The following is a 17,711-nucleotide window of genomic DNA, read 5'->3' as shown; positions in this document are numbered from 1 at the left end:
CTTTTACATGTTTTAGCCTCACATTTCATGTTTATCATACCATCCTCACACTTAGCTTTAGGTCTAGAAAACATCTTAATGCACTCTGAAAACTTAACACAAAGGAAATAAGATTAATTTGACAACTAATTAGCACAACAGATTCTTAATTAGAAGGCCTGAATATTGCTGTAATTGAAGCAGATGAGTTATACAGCAGGGGAAAATGCACCTAATTCACAGTGCTTTTCTACCATATGGTTTCTCTCTAGAGTCATCCCATACTTTTTCATGACATTTAGATATGTTGGTACAATTAATTTCATTTATTTCTACTTCTAGAAGACAATTGTTACATTAGTACGACGACTTCGGAGACAGAGAAAGCTACAATTTCAAAATTTCTACAGCATTAAAATTGTTACTACTGAATGAGTTCATAGATTTCTTCTTTCATGTCCTTTAATTAAAGTAAAATGCACCAATATCTCCTCTGCTTTCCCCAATCTTTAAGTGTGTGAAAAATTTGCCCCTGAACCCCAATGCTCACAGGAAACTCTCTCTGAAGTCATAAAAATGTATGTTCGTTTAGTTCCGTAGCAGCTTCTGCCACATAGCCATGTAACAGGCAGGTTTCCAAAAATGTCAACTAACCAGAGGAAAATCAAGTTCAGATCTGAAAGAGACAACACTAGCCAATTGCATTAACCAAATAATGACAAGTCCCAATTTCAGGCAGTGTTTCCCCATCTTTTGGTATTAAATTCCAAAACCCAGTTTACGGAGGTACTGCCAGCTATCACATTCTGGTCCCCTTTCAAAATATCTCAGCATATTCACAGCAGATTTTTTCCCCTTTTAGCTTGTTTTCTAACATTTCTCTGTCGAGTCTTACGACCATTCCCTGTTCCCTCTCTTACCAGAATACCAGTGACAGTTGCAGCACTGTGATCTACTGCTGATTCCACACGCCAGAATACCTTCTGATAGGCACAGAATGATGCTCTGGCAATACTTGCCGAGGTAACGCCATACATTAGTGCCTTAACAAAAACTGTTGCACAAAGAACAGAAGGTAGAAGGCACCGAAGAAGCCTCCTTTCACACTTTGATAACAAAGGCAGAGTTGAATCCAGAGTTCAGCAGCCATTGAGCAGCTATTGTTCTTCTCTGCTCACTTCACCTCCAGCTCATCCTATTTCCCTCCGATCTTCCTGTTTGTCCACCTCAGTTCCAAGGGATCCAGCCTTTAAGTTTGAAAAACCATGAAAACTGCAGAAGCTGTCATATTTGCTGCGAGTATAATCTGCAGGGTCATACTATTGGCATTTCAAAAACCCAGGTTAAAACAACTAACCTTCATTCCTCCCTTCCTGTATGAATGTTCTGTACGTTAAGATACCTGAAAACTGCACTGATACAGTAGCACTTATTTTAACTTGTATTACGAATAAACTGCACATGCTGTTTTACAGACAATATATATTTGTAAACTTGCTCATGCAAAATTAGTGTGCACAAGAGGGATATTTGTTTTTTAATCCCCACACCTTTAAAAATGACATTTATGTCTTCTTTTTTTTGAACTGTACCCAAGCCCTCTCTTTAATATAATAAATCTTACACAGAATTTATCTGCCAGCCAAACCAATTTATGAAGCTGAAACAAAATGAAAAAAATAATAAAAAGTTATACAAAAACATGGTGCACCTGGATGCTTGATTCCCACCTTCCCCCACACACACCTTTTTTGTTGTTGTTTACAAGTAGAAAGAGTGAATAAAAGAAAAAAATCATGGTCACAAAATTTTAACATTTTAATCCTAAATGTTACAGGGCAAATGGATGTTGGAACCTATTTCCATACACCATGCGTCAACTTTTAATTCCCAAATGTGGCCAAATCCACTAAAACAAGAGTGGTTAACAAACTCTGGATTATGGAAATACATTTCTGGAATAAATGCTAGAAAAGCAACAATGGGAAAAGCCAACTGTCTCCATAAAGGTAAATAAAGTGGAACAATGTGTAGATTAGATACTTTTTTGTTTCTTACTCATAACCTGTCAATTCAGTGCATCTTATGGTTCAACATAATGGTCCCCATTTTGGGCAAACATCTAACTAGTGTCCATTGATTCCAAGTTAGTGGATGATGAATCTTTTTGGATACTTTCAAAGATGGCTGCCAGCTCAGGGTTAGAGCTTATCTGTGACTGAAATTCACTCATTAATGGACTCTTCTCTGCTTCTGGAATGGTTAGAAGCGCTGCTACTGCCCTCATAGCTGATCGTTTCAGTTCATCTTGCTTTTCAAACTCCTGTTTCACTGAATTTGCCTTAACCTATAGAAAAAAAAAAGAAACTGTTTGAAGATTTAGCTCAACTTTCCCTCTACACACACCTTAACACAGACAGCTTATAAAGAACTACTTCCTTCCATAGCTTTGGACAACTTTCACAATAGTTTTAAAGGTCTTAAAACGTGTACTTTTTAGCAGACTTTTTACCAGCAGTTTTAAAACAGACTGAAACTTGAACGCTGAAAGTAAGTGGAAAAAAAAAGCTGTGAGTTACCAAGTCAATTACCAAATTAAAACAATTCTAGCAGCCAACCTCTAGCTACTAAGGTCAGTAGACAACACTGAAATCGTATTAACACAACACTTCCAGCCTCCAGAGAACAGAAATTTTCAAAAAGAGTTAACCTTTATTAAAAATTGATCAGTCTTGTTTGATTTCAGTGATAAACTATTGTTAAAAGCAGTCAAATTTCTTGACTCAAAAAATAACTGATTACAGTATTGAAGAAAGGTAAATCAGGCATTAAATCACTATCAGAGTATGCAGCTGGATCAAGACAACGATAGGTATAGAAGGAGACCAACTGTGCCAAGAACCAAGAATCTCATAACATAAATGACGGAGGAGAAAAAAATAGCACCACTTTACACAGCCTCCATCCTTTATCACCTGATTTTTTGTCTGCAATAACAATCATCAGAAGTCAGAAAAACCCTCAGTACCCTCAATACTTTCACAATTTATAATGAAATGAGACAAGTTGTCCATGTGGCAGCTAGATTTTTAAGGCATAAAAGGAATGTCAAAGAAATAGAGGATTTTAAAAAGAAGCTTAACAAGTTTATGCTTCAATTTGTAATTTAAGGAAAGGTAATACACATAAGGGCTCACATTATTTGTATTATTTTACCTGTTGCAAATTATGAACAGCAATTCAGGAAATGCTGCAGCAATACACCTAGATTCTCAGAATTGTTCTTCATACACAAACTTGTTTATACTTCTGTAAGACCATACTACATAATTAACAAGCAGAAGTTTAAATTTAAAACAATACCTTAGTTGTACATGTAGCACGCAAAGGTTCAACAAGCCTATCCAATCTCTGCAGCACTGCACTTGGACAAAGGGTAGACAGTCTCACCAACATTAAGAAGGTTAGCATCTAGTTAGAGAGAAAAACAATCCAAAAATCAGTTATGATCAGCATGTGGAAAGAAATTCCTAAAATACTGTGTAACCTTTAACAGCAACACTTTATTAAATATTGAAATATTTAAGCACATGAAGCAGTATTTTGACCATTTCAGTCTATTCACTATTTAAAATATTTTGACTGACTCACTGTGTACACGCATACACAAAAGACAGCTAACCTTAATATCATAGTGGTCCTTCAAGCCATCTTCAACATGGTTCAGGAATTCAAATATATCTAGTCTATCCAAACAGCTATCCAAAAGAGTATACATGCACTCAAAAGCAGCTTTCCTTATGTCCAACCCATCATCAACTGTATGCTTAAATGGTCCCATTTCCACCTGTTGGCAAATTCAAAATTAAAGTTAAAAAGGAATGTATTTAGAAAAACTAAGTGTCTACTTATGTTAATTTAGCCCTATTTTTCTTAGTTAACATACCTCTCTGATTAGTTCCTTTCTGACTTTCGTTTCATTGTAAAGATGAGGAAGCACAGTATCTAAGAGGTCCCTTATTAATGATGGTTTATTGTGTGCAGCTGAGTTAAATGTCACTAGGGCTACTCTCCTGACATTGAGATCCGGGTCTTCCAATGTTTTCAGAAAATCACCTGCAATCACGTACAGAAATAAATCAAAAAATTCCTAAGCTACCAGAAAATAAGCCTACTTAGTATATATAAATGTAACAACATGTCTCTCAGCCCACCCCACCCTCATTGCATTTTCAGGTTAGAAATTTTAGCATTCTATAGCACTGCCCTGGTAAAATAAATGCCTGCAAGATTATATCATATTTTCATCCCCATGTTTAAAAGAGATGAAACTTTAAAAAGGAGAAAAACAGCAGGCTGTAAACAAGTAAATTCCATAACCACAAAAAAGATGGGTAAGAAAACTAAAAATGATTTTTAAACAAAACTAAACAAGATTTTTGCAGTACTACATATGAATAGTTTTTGACTGTATGAGTATTCAATACTTAGTAAATATTCCCAGAAACCAAAGGGACAAGGCAGCTTCAGTGGGAGGGGGACAGCAGGAGGAGAACCCCACAAGCATAATCAAACAACTTTATATATTATTTAAAAGTACTTAACCTTAATGATGAAAGTAACACATAACAGCTGACACCACCTCACCAGAAGTAAAAAAACTCGCTCTCTACAAAACTGTTTTTAAAAATGAATCCTTCCCTCCCCATTACATTTAGTAGTATACACAGCTTTGTACAGATTTTACAGTGTAATCATATCCACTATAAAACTAACATTCACCATAGCATATTAAACAAATCTACAACACTATCATACGAATGAGCATTGCAAAGCTCCAATCCCTATAAAAACTACACATGCTTCCAATAACTTTCAGACCACAAGGCATTACAGAATCACGAGGATCTAAATTTACAAGTCGCCCAGCATTCACATATATACATATTTTAAGTGACAATGTCAAATATTTCCAAAACTACCCTTCTGGTTAAAGACAGTACCTTACTACATCAAACTGATATAATTTGGCAAGAGCATGGGAAAGGAAATCAGCTTTTAGGCACCATCCTACATACCCTAGCTCTTTGCATTCTTTGCCCATTACAGCTTCAATACATACCACTTTTATCACACACCTTTTTCTACTCAGAATTCAAACAAGCTGCTGAATTAGAATAGAATTAATAGAAATAACTGTCTATTAAGGAAGCACTTCATAACTGTTGCAACAGCTAACATTAGCAGCTATTTCTGGTACCTACACGGTATTCTTTTCTGAAAGCACAAAGAACATATTTTAAATGCAATTTAATCACTTGAAAACTTAGAGATTGTCACTAAAAGCAAAGAACTTACCTATGCAGTTCTTCAAGAGCGGGTCTATGGGTTGTGGATGATCAGAAATAGTGAACTTAACAGCAGTAACCACTGAACTTCGAGCATATGAAGATCCTAATATGAAATAAAGTCATGAGCATGTAACATTAAAACAGCACAATTAAAGCTTTTAATTCTCTTAAGAAAGCTGAAAAATAAACATTACTTATTAATTGCAGTGCAATGTTACCTCCACAGATGCACTGGTGTTGCATTTTAATGAGGGAGCGATAACATAATATTTGTAATAAACATTTTCTGTCACAGAAAACTCAAATAATGAGCATATTAGGAGACTTTTTAATTCATCTCACACAAGCCTACAAACCACCTTCCTTTATGAAGTAGAAGCACATGAAGAAAACACATCAATACAGTTCTTGATACGAAACTGATTCATGGATTATACACAATGATTCCTTCTAATACTTACAAATTTCAGAATTCTCACCTAAAATTAGGAATACTGTAGTTTTCTTATAAATGTCAATGCATTACAGTTAGTCTATCAAGTAGTGCTGTCCCTTTGTTGCACATGCTCTTCCACTTAAGTTTATAGCTTTGTTGAATGTAACATATTTAAATAAAATACCATACTCATACCAAAGGAAAGATTAAAAAAAGCATGTTACGTATGACTAATATCCTACAGCAAGATGGATCTAAGCTCCATGTTGCTCCTGATGCAGAAGCAGGGAGGGAGTGCAAAACAGGAGTATCATAGAACTTAAGCAAATAATTTGCAAGAACAAAACAATTTATTAATAGATAGAATAAGGCCACTTGCTACAACATGTACATGAGTTATTACTACTCACCTGATGCCAAGTATCCCTTGAGTCGTGGAAGCAGAGTCTCTGGGTCTATTAAAGTAAGCTTGCCCAAACATTCAGCAACAACATTCCTTGTACCCTCTTCTGCACATTCGCAGTGCTTCAGAAGTAAGGCCCAGATGTTCTCAACATATGGCTTGAGACCAATCACTGATGCAGAGCTAATTATTTCTTTCAAGGAATGAAGAAGAAGGTATTGCCTCTTAGGTTGGCTGGTTATTTCTTGTAAGACAAATGGCAGATACTCAGGAAGATTGCCAACACTAATACTGCCTAATGCGTAAGATGCTGCTGATTTGACTTCTTCGCTAGGAGAAGAGAATGCTTCTAATATTACAGACTTCAGCTCAATTTGTCCACTTAAGTCAATGTGATGCCCAACTTCCCCAAGAGAAAGCAAAGCCAAAAGCCGAATGGAATCCGTGGACCTTGAGTTCTTGACATCTTGAATGAACTGACCTACAACAGCTGGTCCTTCCTTAGGGCAGGCTCGAGTAAGGGCAGCCACACATTTGGCAATGGAATAGTAAGACTGCTTGTGAGTAAGTGCTGTGCTCTGAGAGTACACTGGACCCGTTAACATGCGCAGTAAATCCATATAGCCTAAATTATTTGTACCAGTCACAACTAAAGCTTGGAAAAATTCTAGCATGGCACTAAGTGCTCCACCCTGGAGTAGAGGCGATCTCACCAGCCCAATAAGTTCGTTGAGAATGGACCCACTAATCTTTGACAAGGAGGAAGGATATACTTTAGCCAGTGTTGTCAGAAAACTGATGGCCATCTGCGACACATGCATATCACTTTCACTAATAAGAGGTGGAAGCTCGTCCAGGACAGCGTCAATCATGGCAGCTGTCAAGCTGTCACTGTAATTCTTAATTAAGATATCTAGAGCAGAAAGAGTACCCAGTTTCAAAGCTCGTTGGTTCTTTCTCAAAAAAGAAGCAAGAATAGGAACTCCTTCCCCAAGGATTGGTCTTAAATCTATCTTCAAAGGAGAACCAGCAATCAGTGTCATGGCCTTCACGGTAGTTAACCGAGTGATCTCATTCTTCAGTCTCTCTAGGAAGATCTGAAGTGTACTAGGCAGGTCTGTACCCAAGCTGTCACCAAGGCTACAAATGATTTGACCCATGCAAGATATTGCCCTTTCTTTCACTTCCTGATCAATGTCAGCAGCCTTTAATCTCTTGATTGTACAAGTAAAGAGATCTTTGATGTAAGGAGTAGCATCAAAGGAAGAAGGCTGGTCTAAAGGACGAATGACCTTCACAAGCTGTTGGGTAACCAGAAGTGCCTCTGATGTTATCTTGTAAAACGGGTCTCCAACACAAGCTACAACTGGAGGTACCAGTGCTTGAACATGAGGATGAAAGACTTGGGGAGAATGATTGCAGAGGATCACATACAAACAGGACAAAGCATCTATCTTCAGATTAGAAGAACTTGATTTGTCATTCAGTGAAAAAATTATTCCTGGAAGAAAAAAGAAATATGTACTTTTAGGTTAGGATATTTATATTCTGTTAGAACACTTCAAAATTTATGAAATAAGGCAGCTGTAACTGTGTCAGGTTGGGTGCAGGAAAACATTTATGGAATGCTTCTAAGCCCCTTTCACCACTTTATTCAAACAATTACTTTTCAGACTTCCTCTACACAGAGGACTTGGGCCATTTGATGGTTTGTGATGTCTTAATTATAAAGGTAACCTGTACCCTCAAGTTTTCTAAAATTACTTTTCCTTTTTACTTCAAAATTCAGCATTTTAGGCTCCAAAAGCTAAAATATGGGCAATATTTTTGATATAAGAGGGCAGCGTTTGATCTTGCAACTAGAGGCAAATCAACTTTACATCAAAATATAGAAGAAAAAATGTCAAACTTACAGCCAACGCTTGTTTTCAAGATTAATGGATATGTGTCACTAAAATATTTATATGGTTTCACACAGTAGCTGATTATGTTGCCAATTTCTTCAAATAGAAACAACACTTCAAAGCTTTTGTAAAAAGCACGGTGAATATTTTTGTATTTAGAAACTCCATAACCAAGTTGCCAGTAAATCTTTAGGTTAATAGTATGTTTTTCATACCTGGTACAAGTACAGGAACATGTTGTGTTAGGGCTCCAGGTAATACATTTACTAGCTCAGTCAGCATGTTGAAGCAACACTGACGGGTCTTCACACTTTTCTCCTTCATTTGTTTGTGCAAGGCTTTAACAATGTTGGGAACCTGTAACCATCACACATCTGTTAATTGATTCAGTAGCTGACATTTCTTTCACCTTTGATCACTGGGGGATATAGAAGGCTAGGACATCTTTATTTCTGGTTTCTCCACAGAATCGGAGTTGTTGTATAAACAGTAGGAAATGAAGATTCAAAAAGAATTGGTAACCATAAAAAGAGCAATTTAACTTTAAAAGGTGAGATGAAACATGAAAACTAGATTTGCACTAACAAAACTATATAGAGCAACAATTGAAAATTTAGTCAAATAATTAACTTAGAAAAAGGAAAATGTCATTTGACAACACTACCCTTTTTATTCTGCAAATAAAACATGTTGTAGCAAATCAAATTTTATCTTGATCAGTAGACCTTTTGCCTACGTTCTAGAATGCACAAAATAACTGCTTTGCTTTGGTAAGGTGGCAAAACTACATAGGTCATACAACTTTTACAGGTGAGAGTAAAGAACAAGTCAGCTAAACACATTTGCCTGAGCTGATAATTTTAGTTTCTAAGACTGCTGTACTGTTCTGGGCCAGTTCCCTGGCTTACTCTCTCTGTTAGTACTACAGTAATAATTTGTAATCTACAAATGACAGAAGTATAGCACAGCATATTTCAGGAGCTATCCATATGAACAGGACAACTTCAATGTGTCTTTAAAAAGATAACAAAAATTTGATGAACAACCTGACTCTGAAGCATTGTCAGAGGTGTCTCTCCCTGCTCCATTGCATCAGGATCACAAAGCCAACTTTGCACAGGTCGAGTTTGTTTTAAAAGAGAAAGATATGCATGAAAGACATCTGCTTTAACATTCTCTTCACGCTCTTTGAATCTGGCTATTAAAGCAGGAGATACAGTTTTGTAGAATTCTGGAAGCATTTCGTGTCGTGTGCTAACAACAGCATCCAGACATTTAGCAGCTGCACGCCTCACTTTCCAGCTCATGTCATCATCATCACTATATTCATCATCGCTCCCTTGGAAAAAAAAATATGCATATGTTCAAATCTAGACAATCACAGCATCAAGCTTTATTTTAAACAATTAATAAAAACACACTTTGGTTCTTTGTGTAAGGCACTCCAAAGTAACAGGTGGAGAAGTATGTTACAAACCATACATAAAAGGCTTCCGAACTGCCTAAATCTTAAGACTAATTATTTTCTCTACCAATTTTCTCACACTAGTCTTACACATGTATTTATCTAAGCTGGAAACTGGACAAGGTGGTTCCCATCACATTTACAGCCTGACTACTGATTTAAAGCATGTTATTCTTTTTTTCATGACAAAATCAACAATGCAACAGCTACTAACTGATCAAGATTCAACAAATTATTCTATTCAGTTCTTTCTAGGAATACATCAAACCAAATCATACCCAAAATGACCACAGAAAACATACAACAAGCAAGACAAATTGACTTTTTAAACACTAAGGCAACAACTATACAGCTCATTCAATCTTAAAGTAATAATAATGTTATGCTCTGGGTTCAGATTATTTGTATCCAAGTTTTCATAAACCTTACATACAGCAAAGAATTTAGCCACAACATTAACAATAAATACCTTCTACTTTTCAGTCAAAATCATTTATCCTAACAGAAAAACACTGAGTATCTTTCAATTTTCAATGTATTAGATTGTATGTATTAAGTAATGATATTTTATATATTGGAAGTATTGAGAAGTCCTTCCCATGACAAATATGTATTTTCAATTCATTAACTGACACATTTCTTACTTCAGTTCGATCATCTTAGACGCTGCTAGCTTTTACCATCTCATTTTTCCATCTTTCAAGTATTTTAAAGTATTTATCTTGTACTTTACATTCACCACGGGAAGTATTTATCTCCAGCAGTAACATCCAGTACTTTTATTGTACATTTATTTTTAAATGAGTTCATGTGCTGTTTTTAAACACATCTTAAAAAATGAATTCAGAAGTATACAAGCCATTCAAATACTTGTACTTATTAGCAATACCACCCATTTTCTCAGACCACTGCAAGTTCACAAGCTCTTTCTCTCCCCCTCACCAAAAAACAAACATACCTTGATCATCATCATCACCACCATCAGCATCCATAGCATTTTCATCTTCGTCTTCATCGTCATAATTGTAATTTGGATCATAGGTAAGGTATTTAAGACAGATGTTTATAATAGTAGATACATGAGGATAAACTTCTTTAGGACATCTGCATAGTACAAAAATAAAAGTAAAGTTAAATTACCTACAAGAATTAAAACATTTCTACCTAGAAGATGAAATTATCACATCTTGTACTCTGAAGACGTTATAGCTAAGGCAAGTGTCATCAAATGCGTCCATCTGAATCTGTACTTCAGAAAGGACCCAAACTACTAGACTGGAAGATTGCGGAAGACCAAGATATGCCTTTGGATATCAAGTTTTTGTTTTTCCTCCCTCATCAGCAGTGGACAAGAAATATTAGAATACTTCCCCCCTCCTGTACGAATTAGTAGTATGTCTGGCACAGTAGACAGTTTATGAAGTGCAGACATAACATACTGCTTAACATTTAAGTTTTAAGACAGTTATAGGAACAGTTCCAGCTCAAAGCTTGCAAAAATATTTTGTACCAAGGAGACTACCAGCTGACACTTACAACCAAAAAGTACGCAACACATAGGCACGTGACACAGGCACCTGAGAATTACTTACCTCCTAACAAAGGATTCAAAGGCTTGAATGCAATACTCTCGTAGTTCATCGTCATCTACATTACAAAACTTTACAACCAAAGGAATTATTTTCTCAAGATATTCACCTGATAAAAGAATATTAGCAAAGTCATTATTCTCATCTAAAGAACTTTTTAGTTACAGATAATTTAGGTATTTTTCTTACCTATTCTATGACCTGCTTGCCTACTGATAGCAGCAATACACTGTATATAGGTCCTAGTTGTTGACATGGAATCATTTTTAGACAGCTCTGTCAACAGATGTTCAATGAGGTCAACAAAAACCATATTGCCACAACTCATAACCAGGTGACCAAGAGCAATGATGGTTCTTTTCCTCACAGCAAGCCTGGGGCTAGTCAGCTGGGGGAGCAGACAGGTCAGAATTGAAGGATGGAAGTTAACAAGCAGTCCTCCTTGCCTTAAAACAGACAAAACACAAACTCAAACCAATTGAATCTAGGTAACTTTGTTCATATACTCTACCAGAATTATTTTAAATATTTTCAAAACATCACAGAGATTACAATTAAGTTTTTTAAAGTTCCAAAAGCTTAAACACAAAGGAGTTTAAAATATACCTTCAAAGCAGTAAGCATTGAAAATTAGCTTAAAGCTACAGTTCTCAGAAGATGAAACAATAATCAGTCTATCAACCAACTTATCTTCAATACATTCACTTTTTTTAAAAATGAGGCTTCATCTGTACTTAATATCTTGCCATATTTTTTCACTTAACTTAAACAAAACAATTTATATTTAATATTTGAAAGATTAAAAAGTTCAAGCTTTAAAAAGTATTTATCAGCATTCACCAGCATTTCGGAAGAAGGATGTTTACCTGCTCAGCATATCAGCCATGATATCCAGTGCCTCCAGTTGAACAGACACATCTTCCTGCTTGGCTATAGCACTAGTGAGACGCCCTGTGATCTTTTTGCAAACATTAGCCGCTAATGCAGAACCTGAAAGTACAACAAAACCTCAGCATTTTCGTAATGAGAAAATACAGGTTTTAAACACCAGAGATCCTTTGTCACTACGAGAAGCTGAACATAACATGAAGAAGCTTTCACACCCAACAAAACAAGCTTGAACAGCCAGTTGCTTCGCTAATGCGAAGTATTATGCTCTGCATTAGAACTGGAAGACTACACAGAAACATACTGAGTAGGATAGCTTTAGATTCAGAAGGTGAATACAACAGAAAGGACACTGCTTTTGGCAGGGCAAGCAAGTGAAGAACAAGACAAGTCTAAAGCAATACGTAAAAGGAATACAGGTAGAAATAAAGGAGTAACTAAAAGGTAAGGGGAAGCACAGAAGTAGGTAACGTCACCTTTAAAGAACAGCTGTAAAATGAAACAGGACTGTAAAATGATTTTGCATAAGAAGCTATTTAAATCTACTTGAAATACTGCTGAAACATTTGCAAAAGGACAAAATATATACCCAAAGTATTTTAAAATTCAAGTTAAAATTTCTTCACTGTATCTGCATAGCTTTCTCCCCCCAACACATACAACTCTCCAGCATTGTTTAGTGTAATTTTGTGAAGCAGTTCATGGTTCCCAATGGCTAACACTCATCTTCATTTGGATTAAGTTTTGTAAGTTTTTTAAATGCTATTTTTGGAATGTAGATGTGTAATTAATACCATTCCAATCTATATTAAATATAGATTGTTTGGGTTTTTATACGGAAAGATTTTGCTGTCTTTGAGCCTTACCTCCAGCTGAAAATCTGCTTTTGTTTTGTGTGGGCATACAAAAGAATAATAAATAAATAAATCACTTGAAGCTTTTATTTATAAGTTTTTGCATCGCACCACTACCTGATAAACTCATCATTTACTTGTGGACTTCCAATAGAGGATGTCAAAATCAGAGGGTTTGGTGTTTTGTTTTTTAATTTAAGAAACCTCAGCCTCTAAAAACTGCACGTCCAAAACCTTTTTAATCGCTTTTCTATTCTCATTCCTCTCATAACCTACAATATCTGAAAACCACTTGAATAAAAATGTAACACCATAATGATGAGCTATTCATCATTAACATCAGTTTTGGAGTAAAGACTGCATTCATTTAAAACTGCAGGTAAGCACTGCATTAATTTAGCAGGCAATTGTTAGAAACATTAGGCACATTCCAAAACACTTACCTAAACTGAGACAAGAAATCAGATCACTGAAGAAAAATGAGTTATAATCAATTTAAAAGTGTACTATCAACCAAAAAACAAGATGAGATTTATCTATGACTACAGCCTAGAAACGTTCCACCACACAATTATTAAGATATAAACTTTTACACTCAATTTGTTATACCAATGATCATATACTACAAGTTAATTTTCCACATCCATACAATTCTTCAGTAAAAAAAAAGTTTTTTAAACCAGCAAAATCTGTAAGTACAGTCACAGAAGAAACTGAAGAATATCTTGAATAGCAAAGTCCTTACCGCTGGAAGCTGGGGGGAGTTCTCCAATCACAGTTTTAAGGCCAATGCTTGAAATGTCACGTAACTGTTCTTTATCTGAAAGCATGTTTGTACAGAGTGTATCTACAATGGTCTCCACTTGATACTCCTTTACTTTACTCACCAAAGGGCCAAGGCTGTGTAAACAGAAGAAAGGTATTAGGCTTGTAACCTTAAATAAAACCCTCAATCCTTCATTTTATTTTACTATTTTATTCGAAGTCACAAACTTTTAGATTGGTTTTGGTAGCAATATAAAGCAGAATTTTTAAATCTGAAAACCTTCAACTGGTTAGGCTGATAAACTCACCTTAAACCTAGTAACAAACTACTGGTTTAGTGCATCTGTTTTTTTAATCCATTGGTGGGAACAGTTTCTGCGTAACTGTTCTGCTTCACAGTCTGAAAGTCTGAGTCCCTCTTAACATCATCATGCTTAATGCCAAGATTTATAACTAAGTTACCTAGCGAGAGACACCAGTTTATGCGCCTGACCATCAGTGTCCATCCACACAGGTTGGACAAGTAAGCAAACTTCTCGATTACTGCATCTTTATTCTAGACAACACTTGGGTTCAGTCTGACAGACCCATTCTGTCTTAGAGTGCCCTTAACTGAATGCAAACGGTGAATTACAAATCAACGACACGGTCTTCGTTTACAGACTCCAAGCACCCCTCTACACACTGCACTTGGAGGAAAGATAGAAAACATCACCAAATTTGGGGGGGTTAGTTATTCTGTTTGAGAATCATGACAATTTTATATCCCTAGTCAAATGCTCCCATTTGTTCAAAACACTGAAGCTGCAGGTCTCTGGTGAAGTCTAGTTCATTGCTAAGAAATACAGCGTCCTTTGCCACCTTCCTAGCTCAATCACCAACGTTTAGTGTCTGTCCATTGTTAACACCCTTTTCCAAAAAGGACGTTGCACAAAAAAAACAACAGCGCCTTATTTGTTCTTTATTTTCTTCCAGCACTAGCAAGCAAGTCTTCCACATCCTTCTTCACACTCCAGGAAAGACACAGGAGCAGGACTTTGGTATTATTGAGCTTTGTAGGAACATACATATACCTTGTCTTAGCTACAAACCCAATGCTGTCCTGTTGCAGAGAGGAGATCTAGAAAATCTCACAGATTATATGTACTAACACGTGACAAAAATCACAGCTCAACTTTCACCCTCTACATTTAGCTTGCAATGTAAGCTTGAAACCACTACCATCATCTGTCTCACTATGGCCTTGGATGCTGCCATCCATCTGCTTTTCTTTGTTTTGTACTGGTATTGAGAGCATTCCCACGTTCTTGCTGTGTTAACGCATTTTCTTACTGTGTTTAATTACTAGACAATACCTGATCTGATTAAATCTATTAGCCACTATGCAATAAAAGTAGTTATGAAAAAAGACATGATTTCAGTACAAAGCAGATCCCATAAATTAATCAAAACTAACATCAAGAACCACAATACAATTATTTTTTCCTCTAACGCAAAACTGATAGTGTAAGCACTTGGCCACAATCACCAAAGTTTTATCAGCAAAACAAGCAATATTACCTTGTAAAAATAAGTTACTTTACAATTCCATTCACCTGTGAAAAGGCTTCATAAGAGTAAGAATTTACTCTTTTTCCCTCTCCCCCTTTTTACTCCGAATTCACTTACCTAGTTACTCCCTAAATTTCTAGAACACCTGCCTTCAAACCACCTCAGAAATGGAAAATCAGTTTTGAAAGACTTGACCAATTCTTTTAATTTAATTCCACTCCCCCAAACATGCTACATTAACAACAAACATGTCAAATTCTGGAAAATGAGTATTGTAAGCTGCGTGTTCCATCAAAAAACAGGAGTTAACCTGCACAAACAGTAACATCTCTGAAAGACACAGCTCCATTGTTCTGCAAGCTTCTGCACGATGATCTTGCCAGCTATTCTCCCTCTGCGGTGACATCTATCACACTGCACCCAATCAAAGCACGCTTACTAATGCAACATCAACACCAGAGGTGAGATGCAACAGGAAGCTCAAGTTAGTACATTTCTGCAGTCTTTCGTTTGGACTGACCCTGACAAAAGCAAGGGCTGTACACCAAGGAGCTGTGTGCAAGTCACACAGGAGAACAAGCAATGGATTGAGGCAAAATAGGAGACAGCAGTAGTGAGGACCATCTACAGAAAACATGGGAACCATGAACTAGGAGTGTAGCTCACCAGCAGAATTCACAGAAACACAGACACATCTTGAGAAAACTATCTATTTTTTCTTCCAGGTCAATTAAAGGGATAATGGTTAGCACTTGGTCTTGAGCACAGAACTTCCCTTGGTTATGTTTTACAGCTGTTCCCAATGTCCCATCAAGAAAATCCTACAGCCTGATTCACAGCAGCATCTCAATGCTTTTCCACCTCTAACACATGCTTCAACTTGCATCACCATCAAATTCAACTTCGGCCACAATAAGACAGCACACAAGGTTTTCAAGAGATTCTGCATGCACCCTCAGTGTGAACTCTGATGAGCGTGATGACTTTTGATATGAAGGGCTCACCTAACCTGGTTATGATTTCAAGAAGTGGAAAGACTTGGGCAAGGTTATTATTTCGAAAGCATTTTTCAGAAGCTTAAACTCTGTTGTGATGCTGTTTTTGTGTAAGTTGGTGCCCAACTCGCAGTACACGATCCAAGCAAGCCTGTGGAAGGGTTCCGGCTGGTCCATGCAGTCTTCTTCTGAGATGCCAGAGTGAGCAAGTAGCTTCAAGAGCCACAGCAGCCTCCTGCCGCAACAACAGAGCCAGAAGCCATGGATGTTTCTGCTGTTCACAAGGGAGGATCTAAATCTTTTTTTTTTTAATCTGCCCATCAACACTGTACACAATGTACGCAGACAACCACTCTACAAACCAGAGATACAAAACTGAACCATATGGAAATAAGTCTATGAGCAAATGCAGAAAAAGGAAGATCTCTAAGCCAATTGCAAACCGACTATATTAGGACTACATTAGAGTACGATGCCTCCATATAGCTTTTTTCCCTGCACTGAACTTTAATACTGCATACATCTGCTTTTCATTAAGGTTTATTCTAGCAAAGCTAACAGAGAATAAAATGATCTCTGCAGGTTTAGTAAACACTAATTTGGAGAGCTGAAACCGAACTGAAAACCTACAGGTTTTCAAGCACAAAATGAACGAACTTGTTAACAAAATAACGTTAACTGTAAGGAAGCGAAGTTTAAGTTTTCAAATCCATGCCACCATTTACTACAAGTACGTCAGATTTTTGAGGCTGCAATGATTTAGGGCCGTATTATTACTGAAATATCTGAAGTGTGCATAAGTTTTACAAATAATTTCACCATCTGCTTGTAAAACAGATTAACATAATTAACAACAGAACAACTTCCAACTAGAAGTATTTGTCTAACCTAAATGCTTGTCAACTGTCAAGGCAGGACCCTGGAGAAAGACAGACTGTCTTCTCGTGTTTAGAAAAAACCCTAGTATTTAAAAAGCTGCAATGTATTAATTTGTAATTCAGTTTTCACTGATCATAAACAAATAGCAGCTATCAAGCTTTTAGAACAGCTCGGTCACAAGTTAGTTTGAAACACCAGGGTAGATAACTTTCTTCTTCCCCAAGTTACCCTTTCAAAGCATTTTACTGAAACAAAAAAAAAAAAAAAAAAAACACCACACACAAGCCCAAGACACTAGGGAAAAAGGTGGGATGAGAACTTCCATCTTCATAAATTCGAATATCCAATGTAATAATGGAATTGCCAGATCATGGTAGAGCAAAACCCTGATTAACAAATAGCAGCATGCAGTTCTAGTAAATGAAGAAATGCAATACATGACAGTCTAGTTGTACTAGATTACTGGAAGCAAGCAATCTAGATGCAAAGTATTTCCTTTCAATGATTACAGCAGGGAAAAATGCTTTGGTTTTATTTCCTAAGATTCTGAGAGTGATTCTGAATTAAAAGAGCAAGTTTCACATTTAAAAAAAAACAACTCACTGGCACTAAGTCAACTGTACAAAACCAGAAAAGAAATAAAAATCAACAT

At 36.4% G+C, this 17,711-nt stretch overlaps 1 protein-coding gene across 1 annotated transcript in view; it reads right to left on the bottom strand.

Annotated features, from left to right (window-relative positions):
* Positions 1 to 1,773: 1,773 nt before the first annotated feature.
* CAND1 (cullin associated and neddylation dissociated 1) overlaps positions 1,774 to 17,711 on the bottom strand; it is a 28,019-nt gene continuing 12,081 nt past the window's right edge. Inside the window, exons 3-15 of the mRNA XM_048065424.2 lie at positions 13,615 to 13,769; positions 11,994 to 12,117; positions 11,317 to 11,573; positions 11,131 to 11,236; positions 10,497 to 10,642; positions 9,120 to 9,412; positions 8,289 to 8,430; positions 6,177 to 7,670; positions 5,338 to 5,433; positions 3,926 to 4,095; positions 3,662 to 3,826; positions 3,343 to 3,450; positions 1,774 to 2,326 (exon numbers count right to left, since the gene is read on the bottom strand). Of these exons, the coding sequence (XP_047921381.1) occupies positions 2,102 to 2,326; positions 3,343 to 3,450; positions 3,662 to 3,826; positions 3,926 to 4,095; positions 5,338 to 5,433; positions 6,177 to 7,670; positions 8,289 to 8,430; positions 9,120 to 9,412; positions 10,497 to 10,642; positions 11,131 to 11,236; positions 11,317 to 11,573; positions 11,994 to 12,117; positions 13,615 to 13,769 (3,481 nt within the window). The 3' untranslated portion in view covers positions 1,774 to 2,101. The remainder of the gene's footprint in view (positions 2,327 to 3,342; positions 3,451 to 3,661; positions 3,827 to 3,925; positions 4,096 to 5,337; positions 5,434 to 6,176; positions 7,671 to 8,288; positions 8,431 to 9,119; positions 9,413 to 10,496; positions 10,643 to 11,130; positions 11,237 to 11,316; positions 11,574 to 11,993; positions 12,118 to 13,614; positions 13,770 to 17,711) is intronic.

This window comes from Anser cygnoides, chromosome 1 (genome assembly GCF_040182565.1).
Source record: "Anser cygnoides isolate HZ-2024a breed goose chromosome 1, Taihu_goose_T2T_genome, whole genome shotgun sequence".
Classification (NCBI taxonomy): Eukaryota; Metazoa; Chordata; class Aves; order Anseriformes; family Anatidae; genus Anser; species Anser cygnoides.
This window is presented reverse-complemented; position numbering and strand designations above follow the sequence as displayed.